The sequence below is a fragment of the Manacus candei genome, unplaced genomic scaffold, assembly GCF_025592945.1.
Source record: "Manacus candei isolate 608988 ecotype Guabito, Panama unplaced genomic scaffold, ASM2559294v1 h1tg000076l, whole genome shotgun sequence".
Taxonomy (NCBI): domain Eukaryota; kingdom Metazoa; phylum Chordata; class Aves; order Passeriformes; family Pipridae; genus Manacus; species Manacus candei.
Genome location: NW_026138124.1, coordinates 3,318,081 through 3,343,412, shown reverse-complemented (window position 1 = coordinate 3,343,412; position 25,332 = coordinate 3,318,081). Strand labels below are relative to the sequence as shown.

The following is a 25,332-nucleotide window of genomic DNA, read 5'->3' as shown; positions in this document are numbered from 1 at the left end:
AGCTTCTCTGGGCAGCCTGTGCCAGGGCCTCCCCACCCTCCCAGCCAGGAATTCCTTCCTAACCACCCTGTCATAACTCACATTGAAGTGCTCAGCACTTTGTTCCTTTCTGGGCATTGGCACAGTCAGAACTTTGGGATTGTCCATATTTCTATTCACAGGATTTTCCTGGAGACCTCTCAGTCCTGCAGCTGCCTCGTTCTTTGTCCAGCCTTTGTCACCCTCACTAATCAGCAGTTCTAATCAGCCAACCAACAGGGAAGAAGAAGTCCAATTCCACCATTATCTTTTACCATCATAAAGTTAAGCTCATCTCTCAACTGCAGGTAAGAAATGAGTGTCTTTATCCTTCTTTTACTGATTTTTCAAAAAGGAAGTCAACGTTTACTCAGAGGGAACAGAGAAATGGGCACTTTTCAGCTTATTCCAGGAAAGCAAACCAGCAGATATTTCCTCTTGGCTCGCTGTGGTCCCAGTTTCTCCCTTTTTGGCCACGCCCAGGTCAGACCCAGCTCATTTCTGCCCTGGTGCAGGTGTATAAAGGTCTGGCTTGTTTCCCAGCCCTGCCAGTGTGCTGCAGAGATGGCAGGTAAGATCAATGCCTTTTCATTTTATATCTGTATCTGATATTTCTGGTGTGGATATTGGTGCATTCCAGGGCTCCACCTCCCAAGGAGACGGGAGGCAGAGTAGAGCATTAGGAGCTGCTGGTCCTTCATAATTGCTTCTCCCCTGATATTTATTGAATTTATTGGGAGAAGTGAGCAAAGACAGCTTCCCTGCCTCGTGCAGCAATACCCTGCAATATCAAATTGCAAGGAAAAAGCAGCTTTCAATCCCCAGGAAGATGGTTGAAGAATTTCCCCCCCAAAAATATAAGATAACCTTCCCCACTGCGAGAAAATCATTAGTTCTTCCAAATTTTGTTTGTCTTCCCTGTTCCAAAACGTTAAAATGTTGACTAAATTACTTAAATGAGATCTAATGGCAACGTTTTGGCTAAAAATCCCCTTTGAGGGAAGGCACTGGTGAGAGACACTGAGGAGGACAGACTTCTGGTGTTTATGGGGGAAAGGAATAGAGACAAATTTCAGGGAGCAGCAGGAAGGTGAGAGGGGAGGTTGGAGGCTGGAGGACTGGTGATAGGTGTGGCAACTTTTGTTCAGTAGCAAGACAGAGGGGGTAGAGAGGGATGTGTGGGATCAACCTCCTTTCCAACAACCACTTGTGGACATTCCCGAAGTCAGGCCAGCAGGACACTTCCCTCTTCCATCACACCTTCCCAACATTCTCCATCACTGAAGCTGGACTGTACTTGGCTGCCTCCTCTTTGGCAGCTCCTCAGCCCAGTTTCCTGAAGGTCCCACACCACAGGGATGTCCTTGTGTGCTGCCAACACCTCTGTAGGTCCTGCTGACGGAGCTGGAGAGAGGGCAGCTGGATTTTATTCCTGGATCCTGAAAGAGATACTCAAACCAAACCTCTCCTGATGCTTCAGTGAAGCCCTGCCTATCCAGAGGATTTGTGTTGCATTTCTCTCCAGGCATAAACCCAAGAATGACTCTCTTAGGATCCATCATCACCCTCTGCTTGGTCGGGGCCACGGACTCCTCACTGAATGGTGAGTTTGTGCTTGTCCTTTGGCTGCTGCTGTGCTGGGAAGGGTGTGAATGGAAACTCAGCCCGAGTTCCCAGTGAGATACAGCTCCAACAAACAACTGCAGTATCCTGGAGATTGACCCACTGACACTGAAGTCAATACCTAAGAAATTTCCTGAAAGAAATTCCTGATTTAACCAACAGCTTTTCCAAGCATATGATCACCCTTTAGTGACAAGGGTCATGGCTCAGAGATCATATTTTTGGCTTCTTGTATGCATTTATTATCTCCTGTGAGAGGGGAAGAATAGCTGGGGAAGGGGCTGGAGCAGCAGGAGCAGCTGAGGGAGCTGGGGGGGCTCAACCTGGAGAAAAGAAGGCTCAGGGGGGACCCTCTCACTTTCTGCAACTCCCTGACAGGAGGGAGGAGCCGGGGGGGATTGGGTTCTGCTCCCATGGAATGAGGGACAGGATGAGAGGAAACAGCCTCAAATTGTGCCAGGGAAGGTTTAGGTTGGATATGAGGGACAATTTCTTCATGGAAAGCATTGGAACAGTCTGCCCAGGGCAGTGGTGGAGTCACCATCCCTGGAAGTGCTCAAAAAGCCTGTGGATGTGGCACTAGTGGTTGCCTTGGCAGTGCTGGGTTAGTGGTTGGACTCCATGGACTCAGAGGTCTTTTCCAGCCTTGCAGAGTCTGTGCTTCTAGCAGCTTCAGGAAAAAAAAGGATGAAAAACAGCTCCCTAAAAACCTCCAAAAGCCACCAGAACAAAGACTGTGACTATCAGGACCTCAGCAATGAGGCAGATGAGCAGGAGAACCACAGACAAGGGTGTGCAGGTGTCACTGAACACCCCATGGGAAGGACGTGTGAGGCAGATCAGAGCAGCACAACACCCAGCAAAGGTGTGGGAGCTGCTGCTCCTGGGGTACATTACACGGTACCCTCAAGTTCTGCTTTTTCTTCTCTTTTTTTTTTCCTGAGCAGAGGTCTCAGAGGTGCTGTCAGACTCGTCTCTTCTGAGCATCATCAATGAGGCCAGGCAGCTGGTGGACACAGCATATTTACAGGCCCGAAGGAGGTGAGTCCCCTTTGCACGAGAGCCCCCACATTATAAGGAAATAGGATCAAATATATGGGTGTTTCTTCTCTTCTCCAATGCATATTTCTTATGGAGCAGCCTTTGTTCCAGGGCTCTCGTTGGCATAGTGGGAGGGATCCTTTTGCCCCGTTTGGCTGCATTCTGGTATTCTGTCTCAGTCCCAGGGCCACTTGTCATGCCCCTCAGTTATTACTTCCTCATCTAGACCACCATGGGCACCTCTCACTAGTCCATAGTGGAATGGACATTCCAGGCACGTGAGTCCTCTCCTGGCTGCTGGAGTTCTGCCCCTCTCCAGAAGGACCACAACTGTGTAGATGGACATCTTGTCACAAATAAGCCTAAGAGAAAGTCAGACCTCAGGTATCTTCCATGTATTGTCCCAAAAGGCTGCTTCCAGGCAGCAGGATGGTTTGGGAAGGACCCTCTCTCCACCCACCCTATGGAAGTAGCAAGACAAAGCCATGGGACCAGGAAGAGATGGAACAGGAGCGAGGTTGTCCCTCTGCTCACAGAACACATCTTGCGACACACTTAATGTAAAGGCTTATCCAGTCACAGTTCATTGATCTGGATTTCCACTTGATATAACAAAATTTATTGTGACAAGGCAGTAATGCAGGCTCAGAGTTGGGCATCACAGTGATTTGTTTGCCCAGATTGTCTGAGCTGACGTGCTGATGCACAGACAGTTTGTCCCATGTGGGCAGAGCCTGCCTGTGACCCAGCAGTGCTGTCACGACTAATTACACCCAGCCCAGCCTGACAGAGGAGGTCTGATTTCAGAGAAGGCACTTCATGGGACTCTTTTATGTTCAGCTTAAAGAAAAAACTGGAGGAAAAGCTTGCCAACCCAATGGATTTCCTGAAGCACCTTAAGGACCCTGTGGGAAGAACCAGGTCTGCAGTCCGGGCTGCTGATTACATGGAAACTACTTTGAAACTCCTCAAAAGGAAACTGCAGCTCTCTGGGGAGCAGAGATTCAATGTCACAGGTAACGTGGTTTAAACCAAAATGTTTTACAAGCAGCTGAGAGCAGAAAATGTGCCACAGCAGGAGTGTCAGGGAGCAACTCTGCCATGACCCGAATAACTGGGGATAAAAACCTTCCCCCCGACAGCCCCAGGGGAATAGAGGCAGAGCAGAGCCCTGGCATCTTTGGCATCATCTCCTATCATCTCCTATCTTTGATGATAAAAACAGGCTCGCAGTAAGTGTGATAAACCTGGGACAAAACCCTCTGACTGCCAGGAGACTCTGACCACTGAGAACCATCCATGTTTCACTTCTGGTCCTCACACCTGGCTTGTACCACTCTCCAAACTCATCATTTTGCTCCCAGCCTAGGATAAACCCTTGCTGGTGATGGTGCTCCCCGTATTCCCCTGGAAAGTTGTTCCATGCCCACTCAGTTTCCCTAGTCCAGAGGTGAAAGCTGATCCACAGAAGGGTTTAGGCTCCGAATTAACAATTCAACCCCAGATGTTGGATACCTACAGCTCTGACTCAGCTGGTTCAAATGTTCACCTGGAACAGCAGGTAGCTAAAACAACAAAAAAAAGAGTGGGATCAGATGTTACTTTCCATGGTTTCTCTTGCAGACCTGCTAAGCAGAAAGCAGAAGGAGATGATTTTCAGAGGCACCGGTTGTTACTCTCAGACTCGTCCCATTAAATGCCCAAAGCAGGACATTTATCGGACCATCACTGGGGAGTGCAACAACAGGTGGGATTTGTGTGTGGACAAGGAGGGTCTTAAATCTGTACTCTGACCCAGGGCAGGTGGTTTAAGATCATTTGTGAAAGGGCCCTGCTGTGAAGCTGATTTTGTGGGGGACAGAGATGCTACGGAGATTTAAATGCCAAGTAAAATTAAGGTAGAAATAAATACCAAATGAAATTAATATAACAGCATGAGGAATGGGTTTTTTTTAATGTCAAAAAGGTTAATTTTTCTCTGCAGTAATTAATATTGGTGTAATTTTCTTCTTAGCGTTTTCCTGCTCTCACCTGTGTGACCAGAGTGATCAGACATGGATTAAAGGGCTGTGAAATGTTAGTCTGTACAAACCTTTTGTGTTTGAAATGATAACAGTGTTTACTTTCCCGGTGATGCTGCAGAAGACACCCTCACCTGGGGTCCTCCAACCGTGGGTTTGCCCGCTGGCTCCCGGCAGTGTACGAGGACGGGGTGTCTGTTCCCAGAGGAGCAAGTGAAGGAAGGCACTACAACGGATTCCCACTCCCCCTGGTGAGACCCTTACCCTAATCCAGGTGCCAGGATGGGCACTGCCCTCACTGCACCCATCTGAAGGGAAACAGTGGCAATATCTGGAGTGGGAATCGTTGATTTTTGATCTCAGGAGCTGCTCTGAGGCTGGTTTTCTACAACGGCTTGGGGTGATATTTTTGGTTGGAGACAGACATGGGCAAAAAGGCTGGGAACACTCCACCAAGTGATTTCCAAAGTGCACAGCCCAGGGATTGCTGCAGGCAGCACCTGCAGCTCAGGTACACCAGGACACTTGTACAAACCACAAGGCTGGGGTGTTCCTCAGCCATCTCCTTGACTTCCTGGATGTGTGCACAAGGAAGTTTCAGCCATAACAGGCTTTCCACGAAACCAGGTTTGGGTGAAGGACTGAGGAGTTAAGAGGGTTCCTACTTATAACACCTGTTTGGATAGAGCTGGGAATGACAGGGATCTGTTCAATGCCATAATTAACTCTTATGAGCTTATCTAAGATCATCTCATGATGATCTACAGCTGCCAGAAAGGAGGTCGTGGAGAGGTGGGAGTTGGCTTCTTCTCCCAGGTAACAAGTGACAGGACAAGGGGAAAAGACCTCAAGTTGCACCAGGGGAGGTTTAGGTTGGATATCAGGAAAAAATTCTCACTGAAAGAGTGGTGAAGCATTGGAACAGGAGCCCCAGGGAGGTGGTGGAGTTGCCATCCCTGGAGGTGTTCAAAAACCAGGCAGACATGGCACTTTGACACGGTTTAGTGGTCATGGGGATACTCGGTCCAAGGTCGGACTTGATGATCTTGGAGGTCTTTTCCAACCCAAGTGACTCTGATTCAGCGATTCTGTGGTCTCACAGTGGGTGTTTGAGGGGCGAATTCACCATGGCAGAGACAACCACACACATTTTCCCTCCTGCAGGTTCGGAAAGTGTCCAACGAAATCGCTCACACGGCCAACGAGAACGTCACTGCAGACCAGGAGCTCTCTCTGGTCTTCATGCACTGGGGCCAGTGGGTCAACCACGACATAGACCTGGCCCCTGCCAGCGGGGAAGGAGCCAGCCTGGAGCTCCTGTGCCACACTGACTGTGCCTTCAAGCCCCCCTGCTTCCCCATTAAGGTACTGACCCTCCCTCCACCCCACGCTCTCCTATAAGGCAACAGAAATAAAGGCACAGGACTTCCTGAGGCACCACTGTTAGACACCAGAGGAGTAATTATTGGGTCAGAACCACGTTGTGGGTGTGTGTGTGGAGGGGTTGTGTAGAGGGGGAAGGGATGGGTTCAACCTCAAGGAGGTGGGGTGGCCTCATGTCCCTCATGGCAGCCCCTGGAGAAGCCCTGGAGTACTGACACTCACGAACAGCCCTGGAAAATCATAACACCCCACAGCTCCTGGAGCCCCTGACCCAGCTTGGATTGGCAGGGACAGTGAGGACACTGCCCTGTAACACCCCACAGCTCCTGGAGCCCCTGACCCAGCTCGGATTGGCAGGGACAGTGAGGACACTGCCCCTCACCCTGCCCTGGAACCCCAGAGTGGCCAATGGGACCTGGAGGGTCTGGCCATAGGGACCAGAGCAGATGAAACCAAAGGCACATGTTTGCCACGTGTCCCTGCCATCTGGATGTGTGAGAGCTGGTCTGCCACGAGGTTCCAGTGGCAGCTCCATGATCTGCCTCTTCCTCTTTCTCCTTCTCTCTTCTTGCTCCCTCTGCTTCTCTTTCCTTGCCCCTTCCTTTTTGCTTTGGGTTGCTTGGAGCTGGAGGAGTTGGATCTTGACTTAAGTGTCATGGAGGGACTGGATTCTGACTTTAGTGTTGTGCATTAATAACATCTGTTGAGTCAGTATTGTGGTGGAATATTTTATATTTTTGCCCAGCTTGTGTGGTGTCCCTTTTTGCCAAGTTCCCCAGTCAATAAAAGACACACTTTGGGAACAAGTCTGTGGCTTATTCTCTTAACCCTATCTCGAGGTGTGAAAGAACCTTATATATATTTATATTTATATTTATATTTATATTTATATTTATATTTATATTTATATTTATATTTATATTTATATTTATATTTATATTTATATTTATATTTATAGGTATAGGTATAGGTATAGGTATAGGTATAGGTATAGGTATATATTTGTATTTATATTTACATTAATATTTATATCTATACATTTATTTATATTTATTGATATTTATTTTATATTGATATTTATTTTATATTTATACTTGTATTTTATTTATATTTATTTTTATTTATATTTTTATATTTATTTCATATTTATATTGATATTTGTTTTATATGTATATTATATATATTTATAATTTTATTTATTTATAGTTATTTTATATTTATATTTTATTTATTTATATTTATATTTATTTCATAGTTATTTTATATTTATATTGATATTTATTTTATATTTGTATTATATTTATATTTATAATTTTATATATTTATAGTTATTTTATATTTATATTTTATATATTTATATTTATTTATAATTTCATTTATTGATATTTATTTTATAATTATATTTATAGGTGTATGTATGTTTAATTTATATTTATATTTTATTTATTTATATTTATATTATATTTATGTTTATTTTATATTTATATTTATAGTTTATTTATTTATATTTATACTATATTTCTAGTTCTATTTTGATGTATAAAATATATATTTATAATTTTTCTATATAAATATATATATAAATATATATATATATATTAAAAATATACATATATATTTAAGTAAGACTCCTGGCTAAGCCACTTCTGATTTTTTGTGTAGTTCCCCCCTGATGACCCACGGGCGGTGAGGCCCGACACCTGCATGCCCTTTGTCCAGTCGGCCCCGGTGTGCACTCCCGGGGCGTTCTCCCGGGAGCAGCTCAACGCCGCCACCTCCTTCATCGATGCCAGCACCTTGTACGGCAGCGACGGCGCCCTGGCCGGGAGCCTGAGGAACCTCTCCAGCCAGCTGGGCCTCATGGCCGTGAACCAGCACTTCACGGACGCGGGGCTGGAGCTGCTGCCCTTTGAGAACGTGACAAAGAGCGTCTGTGTCCTCACCAACCCGGGCGCCAACATCCCCTGCTTCAGAGCAGGTAACAGTGCAGCTCTGGGGGGTGCCCTCAAAGTCTGAAGGGATCGGGGGGATGAGGTGCTTCAAGACTCCATTGTGTGAGGTGGAAGACAGGGGGCTGCCTCCCAAATTAAAAAGAGAAAAATCGAGAAATAATTGATTAATTAAACATGACATTATTGTAATTTCCCAAAAGTTACAAGAAACCCTCCTCCTTTTTTAAAGGTCTTTTCAAAGGCAGGAGAATTTTTCAATAGAAATTTTCAACAGGATAACCACCAGTGCTTAAAACTTCTCGGGGGCTTTTTTTTTTGTCCTACCTAGAATTCACCATTCATTAATTGGATGTGAGTTGTCAGCCTGAGAAAGTTGGGGCTGTTCAACCTGGAGAAGGGAAGGTTGTATGGAAACCTCTGCAGCCTTCCAAGATCCGAAGGGGCTACAAAGAAGCTGGAGAGGGACTGTTTGCCAGGAGGGCAAGGAGCAATGGGTTCAAACAGAAAGAGGGGAAGTTAAGACTAGGTATACAGAAGAAATTCTTCCCTGTGGGGGTGGTGAGGGCCTGGCATGGGTTGCCCAGGGAATATTTTTATTTGTAGGGGACAAACGTGTGACTGAAAACCTGGGACTTTCTGCCATGCACACGATCTTTCTCCGAGAGCACAATCGCCTGGTCACGGAGCTGAGGGGATTAAATCCCCACTGGGATGGGGAAAAGCTGTACCAGGAGAGTCGAAAGATTGTGATTGCCATAAACCAGGTATGGTCACTGCGGGGTGTTTAAACTCAGGAATGTGTTTTTCCCTCCAGGATTCTGCTTTGCGGGATCAGTGGAGTTGTTCATGGGAGCTGGAAATTGTGAATAAGGATGATCCATCTGAGACAGCATGGATACCCAGAGAGCTTTCTTATCCTTTATTTAATGAATTTACCAGCTATATATTATATTTAATGTATCAATTATTTATTTGATTTATTAGTTCTGCATTTTAAAATAATTTTATTATGTCATACCACTGCTACATCTGTTTTTGTGAAGATCCTAATGAATTCTGCTCCAGAGAGTCCACATTAGTGCTCTGATTTTTATGACATTTTTTAAGCTACAGCTTCTGGCAACTTGCTCTGCTTTTGTGCTTCCAGATAATAACATACAGGGATTACCTCCCACTTCTGCTGGCTGAGGAGACCAGCAAGTGGATCCCTCAGTACCGTGGTTATGATGAGGAGGTGGATCCCAGAGCCTCAAACGTTTTTTCCCTGGCTTTCCGATTCGGCCACACCTCGGTGCAGCCCTTTGTGTCCCGCTTGGATGAGAGTTTCCAGCCTTTGGGTTCCTTCTCCCATGTCCCTCTTCATCTGACCTTCTGTGCTACTTGGAGAATTATAATGGAAGGTAGGAATTGAGGTGGGGGGGGAAGGTGGGGATGGTCCTGGTCTGGTCCTGAGGCTCACGTGGTGGTCAGACAAAGAGTCACAGAATCATTAAGCCTGGAAAAGACCTCCAAGATCGTCCAATCCAAACTTTGACCCATCCCCACCTTGTCACCCGGCCCAGAGCACTGAGTGTCACGTCCAGTCCTTCCTTGAATTGCTCCCAGTTCAGCGAGACCCGACAGAGTGAGTGTTGCACATCCATTGAGATGGTGCAGCTGCTCCTGTGCCAAGTGTCAACCACCAAAATTTAGGTCAATTAAAGCTGTTATATCCCCCTCTAGTTAGGAGGCATCTCCAGAGGGTGATGCACCCCATTTAACTGAGCTGAGACACCTTTGTCACTTCCTTGTGGTGTCCATCTCTCTTCATGGCTCTAAATGGAGCTGTGGGGTCCTGCTATTACACAGCTGAGATCTCCCAACATGGGTTTTTCCAAGGAGCACAAATGTCTCTTCCAAAATGGGTTAATTAACTAATCATGGAAAACTTACCAAAATACAGGCATGCAGCCCATTTTCCTGTGTTTTAATCCCACTGTTTCCTTAATGGTTACGAAACAGACACAGACAATCAGACATGAGCTGATTCTATTGTTGCATTTAGTGTTTGAATAAATATCTGTCAGTTAATAGCAAATTATAAAACAGAATCCATTGCAAAACCTAAACCTTGACAGACCCCCGTGTATGAGGACTGGTGGGCTGAGGAGCAGAAGAAAAGGACTTGGAGATCCTGGTGGACAACAAGTGGATTTAGGGCTGTGGAAAGAAAGGCTGAGGGATGGGGAGGGATAAGGAATTTAGTTGCTGTGTGAGGCCTCATCTGCTGGCAAATGCAGACGTGTACAGATCCATACATGAACCACTGTGAGGGGGGTGAGGCCCTGGCACAGGTTGCCCCATCCCTGGAAATGTTCAAGGCCAGGTTGGATGGGGCTGGGAGCAAGCTGGTCTAGTGGAAGATGTCCCTACCCATGGCAGGGGGGTGGAACTCAACCATCTTGAAGGTCCCCTCCAACCCAAACCATTCTGTGGCTCTATGATTCCACAAACACACACGTCGAGATGGAAATCCGGAGCTGGGAAAACCCCACCCAGCCCGAGTAAACTCTTCCAGCTGCGCAAAAGGGACCACCCAAAGCTGCAGCTTGGCACAAAAAGCCTTTCCTTGGTTCGCAATGGCTGCAGGAGGCATCGACCCCCTGGTCCGGGGCATGGTGGTGGATCACGCGAAGAAGATGGAACAGAACCAGCTGATGGTGGAGGAGCTCCAGAACCACCTCTTTGAACAGCTGGAGGTCATGGGGCTGGATTTAGCAGCCATGAACATGCAACGGGGAAGAGACCACGGCCTGCCGGGTAAGGAGGCACTAATCCACCCCTCTTCTGAACAATACTGTGTTCTCTTCTGCTGTTTATAGCAGCTCATGAATGTATTGAGCTCTTCCCATGCCAGTGGGAAGAAAGAGTGCCTTGATTTGAGGGTTGAGGGTGGGTACACAGGCAAACTCAGGGAATAAAAGGTCTCTGCGTTATAAAATTTTAAGACAAGGACAAAAGGCTTTGAAAATAAAAAATGATAGTTGGGATAAAGTAATAAAGAGGGGGAGATACAGTGGTGAGGACATGTGGGATACAGAAGGTACAGACACAAGTGACCAAGTTCAGCTTTCACGTGGCCTTAGACAGGCCACCAGTTCTTTGTTCTTTGCCCATCAGTGCTGATTTGGTGCCTCCTGACAGCCCTGGGCTCTGAGCAGAAGTGACTTCAGATATGAGGTGCTGCAGAAGAACAAGTGCTCTTGGGTGAAGCACAACCAAATGCTGCTCTTTTCAAGGACTTTGACCCCAGAAATTTTGCCTCCCAGAGCTGCAAGGACCGGTGCCCTCACCCTCAGCACTAGAGAGCTGTAACCAACAGGAGAGCTCTAACCTGTAGTCACGAGGACAACCCAGATTGTTAGTTTAGTGTGTAGACACAGAAAGGACCTTTGAAAACATTGTGACTTCCTAGCCAAGAGCAGCTTCCAGCTCCTTTAATGCCATGAGAAGAAGCAGATGTTGCCCATGGGCCGAGGGGTCCTGAGCCAAGGCAGATGGTGGGGCCGTGGGGTGGTGGGTTCTGCTCAGCTGCTGCTCCTGCTCTTGCAGGTTACAACGCCTGGAGGGGCTTCTGTGGGCTCTCCCAACCCCGAACTGTGGAAGAATTCTCTGAGGTGCTTGGCAATCCCCAACTGGCCAAGAAGTTCCTGGATGTGTACGGGACACCGGACAACATCGACCTGTGGATCGGGGCGGTGGCAGAGCCCGTGGTTCCCCAGGGCAGGGTGGGACCCCTCCTGTCGTGCATCATTGGCACCCAGTTCAGGAACCTGCGGGATGGGGACAGGTGAGAGACAACATTCCCTGGGCATTTAGCAGGGGGGAAAACGCTGACATTGATCCAACCCAGTGCTCCCAGCAAGGCTCGTGTCTTGGTTTTAGTCCAGTGGCCAAAGGACTCGTTTTTGTAGCCCATTCCTCCAGATCCATGAGGCTGAGGAGCAGCAGCCCTAGACCACGGGGGATCTGCACTAATCTCTGCCTGAGGTGACGTTTGCTCTCGGGGCACAAAGGGGAGGATAAATCACTGAATCCCAGCAGCCCGGAGATGCTGCGTGGAAGATCTGGCCATGCTGGAGACACCTCTTCCCAAAAGGCTGTGCCTTCTGCCTGGTGGATCGGGGTGGATCTGAGCAGAGACTCACCTTGCTCAGGTCCCGTCTTGGCAAGTGACCAAAGACTACAAACTGCTTCTGAAAATATCCTTGCAGGTTCTGGTGGGAGAACCCAGGAGTTTTCACTCCACAACAGCTGCAAGCACTGAGAAAAATCACACTGTCAAAGGTGTTCTGTGACAACACTCGTATCCAGAAGATACCCAGGGATGTGTTCAGGATCAACAGTTACCCCGAGGACTTCACTGACTGCCAGGAGATCGACGCGCTCAACCTCTCACCCTGGAAAGATGAACCTGAGAGTGGCACAAAAGGTACCAGTGGTCTGAGGCCTGTCAAAAATAATAAATGCCCTATGATGTCTCCTCCATGCCTAAAAAATTAAGGTTTCTATGGTGACTCTGCCCCCAAAAAGATGACTGTGCATTCAGCTGCACTCAGACAGCACTGGAGGCAGAGGTGCTGTTGGCTGGGTCTCCCTGTGATCCATCCCTTTCATTATCCTTTATTAACCTGCCTCTTCCTGTTCAAGGAGGTGGAAAATCCCTGAAAATCCAGTCTGTTCTGGCCCTTTTGGATGTGTCCTTCTCTAATAAATGCCAGGATAACCATAGTCTTACCTCACAGGAAGGGTGTCCATGAAAAAATCAACTGGAATTAGTCAGCCTGCTCCAAATTCTTACTCTGCTGCTCCAAGTCCCTGCCCTTCCATTGCTTTCCCTAAAGTTTTAAAGCATTTTAAGGTATATCTGGAGTAGCTTTGACACTGTGTGGCCTCACACACCAGCAGTTTAACACACTCAGTCAGAGATGATGATGGATCTTCATCTGAGAGATGTGGACACTCACTGTGCCCTCCTACAGTTACACCTCTGGCACAGGCTCTCCCAGCTGAAAGTGATGTGGGAGAACAGAGACTTGCAGAGTGGATTAGGTTTTTTTTTCCTTCTGGAAACCCATTTATAGATGATGACAACCCCTGGGGATCCCCTGCTCTGTCCTTCTGCAAGGCACAGACCATGAAGTTCCTGTATTCAGTTTGACTAACTATTTGAGGGAAACACTGTTGTTTAAAACAGATATTTGCACTTGATGTAAAGGCTAAATTTTGGTGACTTCACCCCATTCTTTAGGAGCTGAGTCCAACTTACCTTCTCTCCAAACAATGTTGTCTCATTTCTTTTATTATCATAGTCTTATGGTCACTAAAATGTGCTGAGCTGCTTCCTGTGGCTCTTTTATCACCAGTTAAGGAGGAAGTTGAAGTGTTTTCATAACCTGTTTTCATAACCCAGAGAGAGTGAAATTCCAGGGTGTCAAAAGCAGCTGATAAAAGTTTAACCTTTTCAAGCACCAAGAAATTGCCCTCAACCCCCTCATCCTAAGGGCTCTCTGATGTCACCTGTTGACAAGGCTGGAAGCACCTTGGCCTCAGAGCTGCAAGGATACAGGGATGACAAAAATGTGGGGGGAAATAACGTGCTCAGGAAGGGCTTTCTGCCTCTCAGCAGTTTTTCCTGCTTCATTGACAGGTTCCAGTCCTGCTGCTCAAACCAGTGTTGGAAACCCCTGATGGTGGCCCTGAGCTGCTCCTGGGAAATTCCTGCCTGGCCATCAGGCTCCAGTGGCTGCTGTCGACTGAACCTCAGCACGTGGTTTCCCAGAGGGGAGCTCAAGGCTATGGCAACTGTTTTATTTCCTGTAACGTGATTTTAATACTATTTATTTCTAAAAATTTCCAGTAATGTAAGCCTCCAAATGGAAGGGCAACGAAGTGTTATTTTATGTTGCTCTAAAAAAAATTGATCAGAGGTTTTGTGACTCTCTAAAAACATAATTAAGACAAATTTTTTACTTTCCATCCTGAATGGGTGTCAAACCTGGAGGTTTGGCATGCTTGCATTTTAAAATCAAATTCCTTTGTACCTGCTCAGAAATTATCAAGTTCATGTCACCTTTATCTAAACCTTCCTAATCTCATTTTGCACAAGAGCAAAAGCTGTTTTGGCTGTTTTTGATCAGCAAGATCAAAAGTCTCTGAAGACACTGGAGTCTTGAAGCCTAGAGACAAATTTATTTAAACTCTACAGTGGACCTGTGTGGTTTGGGTGTTCTGGGCAGTAATAAAACCCATCTTGTGCATTCATCTCTATCTGACATCAATGACAGGCTGGGGCAGAGTGGTTGGAAAGCTGGAAAAGGACCTGAGATTGTTGCTCAGCAGAGGCTGAACATGAGCCCAGGTGTGTTCAGGTGGGCAAAAAAGCCAAGGGCATCTGCCTTGGATCAGAACTGGTGTGGCCAGCAGGACTAGGGAGGTGGTTGTCCCTCTGTACTTGGCACTGATGAGGCCACACCTCAAATCCTGTGTCCAGTTTTGGACTCCTCATTACAAGAAAGACACTGAGGGGCTGGAGTGTGTGCAGGGAAGGGAACGGAGCTGGGGAAGGGGCTGGAGCAGCAGGAGCAGCTGAGGGAGCTGGGGGGGCTCAGCCTGGAGAAAAGGAGGCTCAGGGGGGACCTTCTGGCTCTGCAACCCCCTGACAGGAGGGGGGAGCCGGGGGGGGGTCGGGCTCTGCTCCCAGGGAACAAGGGACAGGAGGAGAGGGAACAGCCTCCAGCTGTGCCAGGGGAGGGTCAGGTTGGACATCAGGAGGAATTTCTCCATGGAAAGGGTGGTCAGGCACTGGAAGGGGCTGCCCAGGGAGGTGGTGGAGTCCCCATCCCTGGGGATGTCCAAGGAAGGACTGGACGTGGCACTCAGTGCTCTGGGCTGGGGGACAGGGTGGGGATGGGGCACAGGGTGGACTCGATGATCCTGGAGATCTTTTCCAACCTTAATAAACCTGTGATTCTGTGTTTGTCCAACTTGAGTGCAAAACATTCTTTGGCTGTGGTTCATAGCTCAACATTTCAGCATAAAGCAGCAAACCATAAGCTAACTGGTGAGTAAACCATGAGAATTAGGGCTAAAAATTCATCACCTGGCCAGGATGGTCGCTCCAGGACACTGCAAGTCAATAAATACCAAAGATGTAAAAATCATATTAAGTTTCCATTTCTCCTTGGCATGACTGGGAGGGAAGGAGGGGATTGGGAGCAAGAAGGCAGCAGCATAAGGCAGAGCTACGAGTGAAGCTTGTGAGTGTAGCAGGAGCCTCTGTGGTGAAGAGTAATGAAGGAGGTGCTTGGTAGAACCCCAGGGCTGCAGCAGCAGCATATGAGCTTTGCCACAGGATGTGCTGCCAAGTCATATCCATCTCAACCCAGTTCCCCACTGCCCACCCATGGCCTGGGGCACCCACAGGAGACGCCTGGAGCTGCCAGGGCTCCGGGGGAAATGATGGGATTTGGGGACTGTGCAGCTCCACGAGTCCCCACTGTGTGGGGAGCGGGGAAAGGCTGTGGTGGCCTTGGCAGAGGAAGGCAAGACATCACACTGTGAAGCCAGGGTAGAACCAGGCAGGATTCAGAAATCAGGAGCTGCAGCTCCCAGAGTGTGTTTGAGTTGAAAAATACACAGGTTGTGCTAAAAATCAGATTATCACAGAATTATCACAGAATCATTCAGGTTGAGAAAGCCCTCTAAGATCAAGTCCATTAGTCCAGCACTGCCAGGTCCACCACTAAACCATGTCCAAAAGCACAACATCTACATGTTTTTTGAACACTTCCAGGGATGGTGATTCCATCAGGGCATGGGAAGGATGTTAGGCAACATACCCCTGCTGTTTGCCTCTGCTTTCTGGGTCCCCAGGCATGTTCCTCTCACACTTTCAAGATCTGGCCAACCACTGAAGGCAAAATCTTACTTTGCTTAAAAGGAAGGCTAAAAAACCCAAAGAGACCATCAGGCCCTGCAGACATGTAAGGGCTTTAATTCCCCTCTCCCAAAGCTGCCTTGGCTTCCTCCCAAATCCTCCCCACGGAAAAGGTGGGAGACAGTGCCTTCTCCTGAGTGTGCTTCCAGGGGAGTGGGGCAGCCCTCCAACCCCAAGGCAGCCACTTCCTCAGGCAGGATGGCCACAGGATTGGGATGGATGTCTCCACCTTGTTGGCTCTGAATAGGAAAAGGTGATGATAAGCAGGCAGTGATGATCCCAGGAAGGGTCCAGCTCTGCCTGGGGTCCAGCTGGAGACATGTTCCCATGGTTATGAGGACAGGAATGTCCAGCTGCCCGTGGTGTGTCTGTCCATGCAGGTGGCACAGTTCCCTGGAAGGGACATGGCAAAACCCTCTCACCACCTCCACTTGGAAGCTTCTCCTCCTTGGTGGACGTTTAGCCCGTCTCTGGTACGTCGGGGTTGCAATCCACGGCTGTCTCTGCTGCCAGGCCTTCCTGTGGTTGCCATGGCCTCCCCCTCGGCTGTGGCACACACAGCTGGAGCTGGGAGAGGGGATCACTGATGGGAAGCTCCGTTTGTCATTCCTGATATCCCCTGGTAGGTGGTGAGCATGGAGTCACGGACCTGCTCGGTGAGCTTGGGGACATCGTCCGGGCCCAGGCCCAGGGTCTCCACTTCTGGCAGGACCTGGATGATGAGTTTTCCTGGAAGAGAGAGGCAGGAGGGTGAGAGAGTGGAAGAAGAGAACGTGTGAGTGGTGTAGAGAGAGTAAGAGAAGATGCAGCGGGAGGATCGGTGCCAGTCAAGGAACAGGAGAGAAAAGAAGGGAAATGCCCTCATTCACACACCGAGAGTGGTGTGGGGACCCAGCCGGGGCCCAGGAGCACACAGCAAAAACCCACACCAGGCTTTTCCCACCCACAAGAGTCACAAATATGGAAACAGGTGAGTCTCTGCTCAAATCCAATGCCATGTTTCACGTAGAATGGGTTTGCACAGTGGAAAGACCTCAGGGCCTGTCTAGATGGTGGCAGAGAGAAGATGTGAGCACATCCAAGCTGGCCACTCTCTGATCTGTGCATAACAAATCCAGCAGAGTCCCTCCTTCCAGCAACAGGCTTTGGGATGAGGGAAATTGCACCCAGGACTCCCCGGTGTGTCAGACTCCTCTGGGGAAGCAGCCAAGCGATGGACTGATGCAAACTGGAATATACTGAGGAGGTGTCATGATGTGCTTCTGCTCTGGCACCAGAGGCCCTTGTTCTGGCCAGCAGAGACAAGACAGTGCCTGCACAGACACCAGACACCCACCTGGGGATCTGGGGAGTGTCTGTGGTGTTTTCTAATGTTCTTGCATGTCTTTACATGTGCATTGGAATGAGATCCAGCAGTGCTGGAAGCAGAGCCACGTGAAGGAGGCAAAAACAAGCATAGAGAGTTTCACAACAGAAAAGGGTATGTCAGGTTGGACGGGGCTTGGAGCAACCTGGGCTAGTGGAAGGTGTCCCTGCCCATGGCAGGGGGTGGAACAAGACCATCTTAAAGTCCCTTCCAACCCAAACACTTCTGTGATTCTGTGATTTTGTGCTCCCTGCCTGCACATCTCACACCCAAAGCCAGGCTGGCTCCTCACTTCACTTGGCCCTACGGAAAGGGCTGAGTGACGACAGGGCTGTGCTGAAAATTCAGGTCTGTTGGGGCAGAAGAGACTTCCAGCAAACACCAAACGTGCTCCATGCATGGCAGTGTCAACACCAGGCATGGAGTGTGGTCTTCCAGAGGCTCATCAGCACACCCAGAGCCTCTGTGGACACAGTGAGCTGTCCTGGCCTGAGGACCAGCCTGCTCCATGTGCAGGAATCCTGACCACATGTAGCACATCTTCAGGATCAGCCCTGGCAAAACTTGTGGGAGGGAAAAGTGGGAATGTGCAAGAAAAGCTGACTGGAGTTCTGTCTCCAGCAGCAAAGGTCCTACCTGTTCAACAGCCACTTGGGAGAGGACTCAGAGGTCAGTAAAACATGGGATTACAGGTCAGCTATCCATGAGATCAGAGGTCAGTAAAACATGGGATTAGAGGTCCAATAACCATGGGATTAGAGGTCAGTTATCCATGGGATCAGAGGTCAGCTAACTATGAACTCCCAGGGTGAGGGAAGTTGTAAGAAAAGGCAAATGTTCATGCAACAGCAAAAAGTCTTTCCTAAGAAAGCTCAGGGAATTTGTGGAATCTCCCTCCTTGGAGTTAATCCAGACTTGTCTGGACAAGGCACAAAGCAAACTCAGATGTCTTTAAATTGGCCTTGCTTTAAGCAAAAGGTTCAGCTGCTTCAGAGACCCCTCCCCACCGTGTTATTGTCTGACTTCCCAGAGCAGGGATGTGGTGGGGAGGAATCCCTGCTCTTGGTCCTATCAACCCCCAGGTGGGGGAGCATTTCCAGTCCCAAAAGGTTTTTGTGTGTCAGGAACAGAGAGAGGATGGGCCCAGCAGGTGAAAGGTGAGTGGAATCAGCCAGTGCAGTGTTTAACATTCTCCCTTCCAGCTGTCTGCCTGTGAGGGAATGGATACACCCAGGCACAACAATGGGAGGGATGAGGATTCCAGATGCAAATCCTCCCCTTAGGAAACAGCAGGGCTGGCCTGGGGAAGGGTGGGAAGTGGCAGAAGCCCAGTTTGGGGCGGGCAGCAGCAAAGGGAGTGGAGGAACAGGATGGAATGCTTTCCTCTCTTGGAATTTGTAGCATTTTTTTCTGCATTTGCCTTCTGAAACCCAAGACTTGTGTCATTTTTTTTCCCCCATAAAATTCTGTCAGTGAGCAGCAGAAATTCTTGTTGCCATAAATGGATGAAACATGGTAACTGGGGGGACACATTCTCAGGGTGACTTCTGCTGAGAGCTCCGTGATTGTTTTTGTTTCCCAACTCCCCAAGAACCTGAGGACAGAGTGGTGGGGCCAGGGGCTGGACCTGCCCCAGGACTCTGCTGCTTCTCCAAGTTCCCTCACATTTTCCAGAAATCCAAGGGGAGAGGCAAAAGTGATGCCTGAAATCTCCCTTTTCCCACCAAGAAGACACAAAGTGCTGTTGTTTGGCTGCTGTCTCCACATCACGGTTCTGCCCACCCATCCCATGTCTCCAAGGACTGTGCTCTGCCAACACCCAGGCCCTTCTTTGCCCCAGGTCATCCTCACCTGGGGTGAATCTCTTCTCCTTCTGGTTGTAGAAGCTGTTGTAGGATGAGAACACTACAGGAATGATGGGAACCTGGAAGGGAGACAATCTGTAGTGAATATACACATTTACAGTGAATATTCACATTTACAGTGAATTTTTGCATTTCCCCATCCCTCCTCCAAAATGCAGCTGCTGTTTTCAGGTCAATTCTGCACCTTGCTGATAATCATCACCATCAGCTTCACAGCAGATACTCAGAGGGTTATTGGGATATTTAGCTCATTTAATTGTATCACCCCACGTCCTCACCATTGGCTTTTACATTTTCATCTCTGTATTTAAGCCAACAATTGTGGATTGGCAAATTAGGATGTGCCTGGGCAGGTCCAGGGCTCTTGTCAAGCCCCTCCCCACTTTTTTTTCCCCAACCTGTCAGGAAGGTTTTCCACTTTTCCCAGAAACAGCCCCATCCTGTGCCACCCACAAACTCCTCATGGGCTCCTGGGTGCGTGTTGGATCCACTGGGAAACCAGGGACCAGGAGCCTGCTTTGCTGGTGGACCACGGCAAGGCAAAGCCCACCCCAAGGGGCAGGAGGCAGGTGGTCTCACCTGGGCTTTCACAGCCAGCTGGAAGGCCCCACGTTTGAAGGGCAGCATGGAGCCTCCGTGGTTGCGAGTTCCCTCGGGGAAGATCAAGATGCGCAACTGCAGGAGGAGGGAGAGGACGCTGAGATGGGGGCACCTCCAGGTGCTGCTCTGAGCCACCACGATCCCCTGGGACTGCTCTGTGTGCTCCTGACCTCCCCTCCACGGGCACACAAGGCACTGAACCCACCAGGGATGCTCTCCCTCTGCTCTGCTCAGCGCCCAGCCTGGAGACAGCGATCCCTTTCCACCCACACCAAGGCTTATATTTTCCAGAGGCTCCTCCCCAGACTCCTCCCCACTCACATTGTCCTTGTGCAGGGATCGTGCCACCTCTGTCAGGGTTTTGATGGAGCCCTCCCTGTCCTTGCGGTCGATGAAGATGGTCCCCACCAGCCAGCACGCCAGGCCGAAGGTGCCCATGTACAGGATCTCCTTCTTGGCAATGGGCACACAGCGGTCTGGCAGGATCTCCATCAGCGCTGCAAGGGGACAACGAGGGCAGGACAAGTCGTCATCTGCACTCAGAGTTGCCCTAGATACTGGGTTACAGCCCTCTGCCCTGGGAGATGCCATCCCTGCAGCTTCATTGACCCTTAGAATCCCTGGGAATGGGATCCTGGGGATCTCCAGACCAACCACAGGGTTAGAGGAGGAGTATTGCTGGCACTGAAGGAGAGCAGCTATGACACAGCTGTGGTCAGCTGAGAGTCTTGTCCTCATTCCTTGGGTGAAGCTGGTGTAGCTTGAAAGTGTCTCTAATACCCTGGAGATCAGACCTGCCTCTAATATTCTGGAGATCAAACCTACCTCTAATACCCTGGAGATCAGACCTGCCTCAACACCATGGAAATCAGCCCTGCCTCTAATACCCTGGAGACCAGCCCTGGTTGCAATACTCTGGAGATCAAACCTTCCTCTAATATCCTGGAGAACAGCCCTGCCTTTAATACCCTGGAGATCAAACTTGCCTCTAATACCCTGGAGATCAAACCTGCCTCTAATACTTTGGAAATCAAACCTGCCTTTAATACTCTGGAGATCAAATCTGCCTCTGATACTTTGGAGATCAGACCCGCCTTTAATACCCTGGAGATCAAACTTGCCTCTAATACTTTGGAGATCAAACCTGCCTCTAATACTTTGGAAATCAAACCTGCCTTTAATACTCTGGAGATCAAATCTGCCTCTAACACCCTGGAGATCAGCCCTGGCTTGGGTCTGGCTGGTCAAGGACTGTGTAACAGCCACTCCTGCCCCTCTGCCAGTGGCACTTGGGAGCTGGTACAACCCACCCCTCCAAACACCTGGGGTCAGGAGCAGGAGGCAGGATCAGCACATACCCAGAATGTCAAGGGAGGTCTGGTGGTTCAGCACCAGCACGAAAGGTCTCTTAGTCCTGAGGTTCTCCTTGCCCTTCACCACTATCTGGATACCAAAGATGTATTTGAGGGGCAGGGCCAATGTGCGAAAAAACCTGGAAAAGAGGAGCCAAAGAGATGCTGACATTTGGATAAAACACTGCTCATCCAAACCATCCCACGTCAGGCAGTGCTCCTGTTTCTCCACAGACCCAGATTTGACCCAGAACTTGGAGAAGAGCAATTAGTGTGCCTCTGCAGCTTATCATTTCATTAGACAACATAGATCTAGCTATCAAGTTTCCTTCCAGCCATGCAAGACCAATGGTCCAGCAACCACAGCTACAGAAATTCCATGGATCAACCAAATATCCCAATTCACTGCACACCTTCATACTCTGTTTCCCTGCACACCTTGCTGGATCAAACACAGGCTGCAATAAGCTGTGCCTAACTCTGCTGTTGCCCAGGCTGTGCAAAGGGAGAGATTTGCCTCTAGCTGCAATTCTAGGAGCCATATTTTAAGAAGTATTGGTAAAATGAAATAAAAAAAAATAATAAAAGTTGGGCACCAAGGTAAAGAAGTGAAGCAAATTTTTCAAAGCAAGTGGCTGATGCTCAGTGAGGAGATCTGGATTCCTGCTGGAGCACAGGACGATGGAGCAGTAAATCCTGCCTCTGCAGCACTTCAGAAGGGCACAAGAATTACAGTGACATGCAGCAGAGTCAACTTCTCGTGCCCACTCGGCACACACCCCGAGTTCCTGGTGCCCACCCTGCTGATGACACCTCTACCCCCACCAGGCAGCCCCCAGGGGAGTTTAAAGCTCGTTGGAGCCTGGAGAGAGGGGATGGGCAGCAAGGGGATGGGCTGGGGGACTGCCAGACCTGGGGACACTGCTGCCATTGCAGTGGTGGGGACACCAGTGACAGTGCAGGTGCCAGCACTGCACTGTGGCAGTGTCTGCTCATGCCCACTCGGGCGGGCACTGGCTCACAAGGGAGTTAAGGAAGAGAAGAGCACCTGCAGTTGCTTTCACAACACAGCTTGGGAAGGGAATGCTCAGCCATGGGGAGGGAAATACAGCTCCAAAGACCAGATAAAAGAGTTTTAATAAAAACAGCAGCTTATTTTACCTGTGCATTTCACGCAGGTAGTTGGCATTACCTACTTTGGCCAATCAATGTCACCTTTCACATCCTTTCCTTCCGTAATTCGTTCTTTGTTCTACCAACCCAAACCCAATATTGAAACTCACACCCCTCCACGGAATTACAGGGTCTGTCATCTCCCCACACCACCACACAACTGATTCCTCCCCCCCACACCCCAGCTCCCAGGACCCTCCAAAACAAAGCACTGGAGAGAGTGCTCTGAGCAGAAAGAAGCCATGGACCACTCACGTCGTGTTCTCCACGTTCCGTCCCCGAGGAATACTGAGGATAACAACCCCAATGCTTATGGTGAAGAACCACAGCTTGTAGAAGGTCATCTTGCAGAAGAATCTGAATGCAGGTTTCACCTGGTAAAGGACTAGAACCACGACGAACAGGCAGGTGAACGGGTAGTGAAGGAGGAAAAGCTCCATCCTTCCAGCCCGGAGCGTGCTCACCGAGCAGGGAACGAGTCACCAGCTCCCGGTGTTGTGGAGCAGAGTTGAGGCTCCCTGGATCAGCTCCATGTGGGTGGTGCACAGCTGGAAGGAGGTTTGGGAGCGATGCTGCAGCAGGGCTGTGCTCCCTGCTCAGAGCTCAGCTCGCCGTGGGAAGCTGGTTTGGTAAGGACATGCTGGCAGCTCTGAGTAGGAGTTGGGTGGCAGGAGGGGCAAACACGCAATAGCAAAGCTGCCTGGGGGCAAGGGCTGGGTGAATCTGGGCTAGAATGTGCCTGGAGAGCCAGCCCCCCTTCTGGGGGGCTCTGGGCATAGGAACTCTGTGGACTTTTAAGAGAATCTCTAGTGGGAGGGAGCGGGATGTGTGGGACAGCAGAGACCCTGCCCAGAGGCACTGTGGGTTTAGATGGGATATTGGGAAGAAATTCATCCCTGTGAGGGTGGTGAGGCCCTGGCACAGGTTGCCCAGAGAAGCTGTGGCTGCCTCTGGATTCCTGGAAGTGTCCAAGACCAGGCTGGATGGGGCTTGGAGCAGCCTGGTCTAGTGGAAGGTGTCCCTGCCCATGGCAGGAGGTGGAATGAGATGAGCTTTAATGTCTCATCCAACCCAAACCATTCCATGATTTTGTGATTCTGTGACCCCAGGCTGTCTCACCTGAGCTTCACCAGGTGAGCTGGCTGCAAGATGTCCAGGAAATCAGAAACTACTGTTATGGAGGAGACACAAAGGGAAAACCAGTGGTGCAAGCACCACACATCCAGGCATTGGAGGGACCAAGCAACTGGACATTCCCCATGTAGAGTGGGAAAAGTGCCACAAATCTAGACCAGAAGATAAACAAAGCAAGGGCAGCTCCTCCAAAGGTTTTCATGGCCAGAGGCAGGCAGATGTTCAGGCAGCATCTGCATAAGGAGGGAGTGAAGCAGGAAAATGCAGGTTTAACCTGGGACTGCTCCAACTGCATTTCATCTCCTAAAACCACTGCCTGAAAAGGGTCTTTGCAATGGATGGAACGACTGGGCTGAAAAAGAAACCCTGTGTGATTCATCATCTGCATGACAGGCCTTGCTCTAGCACTTCAGAGGAGCAACAATATTAAATAATTGATATTTAATGACATTGAATTCCAGCTAGGACTGAAAGCTGCAGATTCTAAAAAGGAAATGCTCCGAGGACCCATGAAACCATGTTGACCATCACCTGCAACCTAAAGAACAAGGTCAAACCCCCCAGGACAATAAACTGGGCAAGAATGTGTGATGTTTCATTAAGAAACATGATAATAAAAAAGGGCATTGCCTGTGCCCTCTGCTCCTGTGGCTAATCCAGGGACCATTCTTCTCCTGTCTTTCATGGACAAACTGGAGAGGAGTGACTGCAGCCTCACTGCTCAGCTCTCCCAGGGCTTCCCTGCAACCACAGCAGAGGCAGCCAAAGGTTTTCCCACAGCCTCTGCACTGTCCCTGCCCCAGCACATGGAAAAGACAAACATCCCACATCCCACATGGGATCATGGCACCGGGACCCTCTGTACTGGTGCTGCAGAGAGCAGTTCCTTTTGGAATTGGTTTATAGAGACCAACCACAGCTGCTTCGGGCTTCTCCAAGGTCTGATCCAGCAAAGAGTTCCCTTCCTAATGCCTGTTAACCTCTCCTATATCTCATCAGTATAAATGATGGCCTTTTGCACTTGGGGGAAGGTTGATTTGCTCACAACTGGTTCATCCTGACTTGCCAGGAGAGAGGTTCCTAAAATGTAACCCCAGTGAAAGGAGTGCAGTGACTGTCCTGCAGGGATGGATGTGGCTCCCAAACCAAGGCGTGTTCAGGTTCCTGCTGCAGGAAAACCTCTGACACAACCCTGCACTCCCAAACCCACCCAGAATGTCTATGGACAAGGGAGTGTGTGAGTTCACAAACCACTGAAAAGCTTTATTTTAAGTCACTGACAGCAATTTTCAAAGACTTTCACAAAATCACAGAATCATTAAGGTTGGAAAAGACCTCCAGGATCAAGTCCAACCTGTGACCAATCCCCACTTTGTCAACCAACCCAGAGCACTGAGTGCCACCTCCTGTTGTCTCTTGGACACCCATAGGGATGGGGACTCCACCACCTCCCTGGGCAGCCCATTCCAGTACCTGACAACCCTTTCCATGAAGAAATTTTCCCAATATCCAACCTGACCCTCCCCTGGTGCAGCTTGAGGCCATTTCTTCTCATCCTGTCCCTTGTTCCTTGGGAGCAGAGCCTGTCCCCACACCTGGCTCCTCTCTCCTGTCAGGGAGTCGGAGGGAGCAAAGATCTGTGATCTGGGGCTTCCAAGACCTGGTGAGTGTCTCTGATGGGAAAAGCCAAGGGCACAAAGCAATAACAAAAACTGTACCATTCCCAATTCACCACGGAGAGATCATGAGCTCAGGTCTGACACAACATTTAGGCTCCAAAGCCACAGACACCAAAATCCTCAGCTGTAATTTTGCTCTGTTGCAAA

General features: G+C 49.2%; 3 protein-coding genes across 3 annotated transcripts in view; 2 read left to right on the top strand and 1 right to left on the bottom strand.

The window, feature by feature from the left end:
- Nucleotides 1-1,533: 1,533 nt before the first annotated feature.
- LOC127480897 (myeloperoxidase-like) lies at nucleotides 1,534-13,800 on the top strand. Its single transcript, XM_051809585.1, has 13 exons — nucleotides 1,534-1,621; nucleotides 2,589-2,682; nucleotides 3,523-3,698; nucleotides 4,306-4,429; nucleotides 4,825-4,954; nucleotides 5,868-6,068; nucleotides 7,749-8,064; nucleotides 8,642-8,802; nucleotides 9,186-9,438; nucleotides 10,667-10,837; nucleotides 11,630-11,867; nucleotides 12,292-12,509; nucleotides 13,728-13,800. The coding sequence occupies exons 1-13, from the start codon at nucleotides 1,558-1,560 to the stop codon at nucleotides 13,766-13,768; spliced, it is 2,187 nt and encodes a 728-aa protein (XP_051665545.1). The 5' UTR covers nucleotides 1,534-1,557; the 3' UTR covers nucleotides 13,769-13,800.
- A 1,036-nt stretch (nucleotides 13,801-14,836) lies between these two features.
- LOC127480909 (uncharacterized) overlaps nucleotides 14,837-25,332 on the top strand; it is a 147,769-nt gene continuing 137,273 nt past the window's right edge. The window contains exon 1 of the mRNA XM_051809609.1: nucleotides 14,837-14,980. The gene's annotated coding sequence lies outside the window, so the exon portion shown is untranslated. The remainder of the gene's footprint in view (nucleotides 14,981-25,332) is intronic.
- LOC127480911 (1-acyl-sn-glycerol-3-phosphate acyltransferase alpha-like) lies at nucleotides 15,913-22,956 on the bottom strand. Its single transcript, XM_051809611.1, has 6 exons — nucleotides 22,628-22,956; nucleotides 21,206-21,339; nucleotides 20,169-20,344; nucleotides 19,827-19,922; nucleotides 19,234-19,306; nucleotides 15,913-16,745 (listed from the first exon to the last, which is right to left on the bottom strand). The coding sequence occupies exons 1-6, from the start codon at nucleotides 22,810-22,812 to the stop codon at nucleotides 16,597-16,599; spliced, it is 813 nt and encodes a 270-aa protein (XP_051665571.1). The 5' UTR covers nucleotides 22,813-22,956; the 3' UTR covers nucleotides 15,913-16,596.

What these genes read in the sequence shown, in the direction of transcription:
- LOC127480897 (XM_051809585.1), top strand. Translation starts at nt 1,558, where the DNA reads ATGACTCTCTTAGGATCCATCATCACCCTCTGCTTGGTCGGGGCCACG. An exon ending in TTGTGATTGCCATAAACCAG is followed by an intron (nt 8,803 to 9,185) that starts GTATGGTCACTG and finishes TTGTGCTTCCAG; the next exon opens with ATAATAACATACAGGGATTA. An exon ending in ACCTGAGAGTGGCACAAAAG is followed by an intron (nt 12,510 to 13,727) that starts GTACCAGTGGTC and finishes CTTCATTGACAG; the next exon opens with GTTCCAGTCCTGCTGCTCAA.
- LOC127480911 (XM_051809611.1), bottom strand. Translation starts at nt 22,812, where the DNA reads ATGGAGCTTTTCCTCCTTCACTACCCGTTCACCTGCCTGTTCGTCGTG. An exon ending in GACCTCCCTTGACATTCTGG is followed by an intron (nt 20,345 to 21,205) that starts GTATGTGCTGAT and finishes GTCCCCTTGCAG; the next exon opens with CGCTGATGGAGATCCTGCCA. An exon ending in GATCCCTGCACAAGGACAAT is followed by an intron (nt 19,923 to 20,168) that starts GTGAGTGGGGAG and finishes CTCCTCCTGCAG; the next exon opens with TTGCGCATCTTGATCTTCCC.